Source organism: Bison bison, unplaced genomic scaffold (genome assembly GCF_000754665.1).
Source record: "Bison bison bison isolate TAMUID 2011002044 unplaced genomic scaffold, Bison_UMD1.0 scf7180017864524, whole genome shotgun sequence".
NCBI lineage: Eukaryota > Metazoa > Chordata > Mammalia > Artiodactyla > Bovidae > Bison > Bison bison.
This window is the reverse complement of record NW_011495075.1, coordinates 1,580,965-1,582,488: the sequence shown is the minus strand read 5'-3', so window position 1 is coordinate 1,582,488 and position 1,524 is coordinate 1,580,965. Positions and strand designations below refer to the sequence as shown.

The 1,524-nt window shown below is 62.3% G+C and overlaps 1 protein-coding gene across 1 annotated transcript in view; it reads left to right on the top strand.

The window, feature by feature from the left end:
- The window catches only part of LOC104981878 (chromosome unknown open reading frame, human C1orf106), an 11,748-nt gene extending 11,579 nt beyond the window's left edge, over positions 1-169 (top strand). Inside the window, exon 10 of the mRNA XM_010831131.1 lies at positions 77-169. Within this exon, the coding sequence (XP_010829433.1) occupies positions 77-169 (93 nt within the window). The remainder of the gene's footprint in view (positions 1-76) is intronic.
- Positions 170-1,524: the final 1,355 nt, after the last annotated feature.

Sequence of the window (1,524 nt, the reverse complement as noted above, 5' to 3'; positions counted from 1 at the left end):
GGGGTGGCTGGGCGTGCTGTCCCGACACCTCTACCTGGTTAGCTCACACGCCTTTCCTTTCCTCCTGGCCTGGCAGGTGCCCACGGTGTGCGTGCTCCGGAGATCGCCTGAGGGGGCCCCCGTGCAAGTTTTTGTACCTGAGAATGGCGAGATCATGAGCCAGGTGTAACCCCGGGCTGCAGACACCCCGGCCGGCTGCTGGAAGGAACTGGTTCCCAGCAGGGCTGGGGCTGCAGCCGCCCCCTCTCAACGCCCTCTTCAGCTCCCTTCCCCCATCGCAGGTCGATGACCTGGAGCTGAGACTTTTTTTTTAATCAGTTTTTGTTCAAAAGCCCTGGCCTAAGGATTTATGTTTGTGGTTTGTCCGCACGATCCCTGTGATAGGATGCTTTATTTCCCAGAGACTGGCCTACTGGATGCGAGGCCTTGCCTCTGACTGGTGGCATCTCTCCATGTGCCAGATGGGTGGCAGGGGATGCCTGGAGCAGAGAGGGCCACGGCAAGTTCCCCCAGCGCTCTGGAGAACGACCCTGGGGCCTCCTCCCCCACTACCGCTGGGGGTGGTCTCCCTGTCCCCATTCCCAGCGCCCGGGCACAATCGTACCGGGCTGGGCGCATCCTCGTAATGGTGCCAGGCTGGGCGCGTCCTGCCCTCCCTATTGTGCTCTGTGATGCACGCACCAAGGGCTGGGTTAAAGATCAGTGTGTCCCGGTGGAGTCTTGTCTTCGTGGGCCCTGCTCTTTTCCTGACCCTGCGGGGCCCTGGTCACTGTACACCTGCGTCCTGCAGCCCCCAGCACCGAACCAGGCCCAGGAGCCTCGGGTCCGAGGAGGCCTCTCTGGTTCGGAGCGTCAGGAGGCCCAGGTAGGGGCTGACCACCTCTGGGCCCCATGAGGAGTGGCAGGCCCTCACCTGCTGACGTCTTTTTGTCGTTGTCCCAAGAACCAACAATGCACACGTGCTTTTAGAAAAATGCCCCTTGTGGCGTTACCCCGGGGGTGGGAGTGTCACTGCTTCTCCCCACCCGTGTACCTCTGTCCTGAGACCAGATCTCCTTGAAGGAGGGCAAGTCCTTGCTTTACAGACATGGGACACTCGCCCTGCAGGTGTTACTGAATTGTCCTAGCACTGAGACTTGAGGGCTGGCCGTGCCAAGCTGATCTGTGGTCCCGGGCTCTTGTCCTAGTAGGGCCTCTTCTGCCTGGTCAGACCCCCAAATGGAGCACCCTGCTCGCAGGAGAGAGACGCTGAGTCAAGGCTGGGAGGGGCAGGGCACACTAGGCTGACTTTGCCCACGCGGCGTCCTCCGTCTGCAGGGTGGAAGCTGGGGAGACTGCTTGAGGACCCGGGAACATCCTGACCCGGATGAGACCCACTTCTCCCACTGCCTGGGCCACCTGGCTGAGGGGTCAGGAGGAGTTAGGGGGCCTGCGGGGAAGCCCGCATCCCTGCCCTTCCTGGCCTGCAGCTTCCCAGTCTGGGGCCACCTGGGCACAGCCACCCATCCCCCGGTCCTCGTGGAG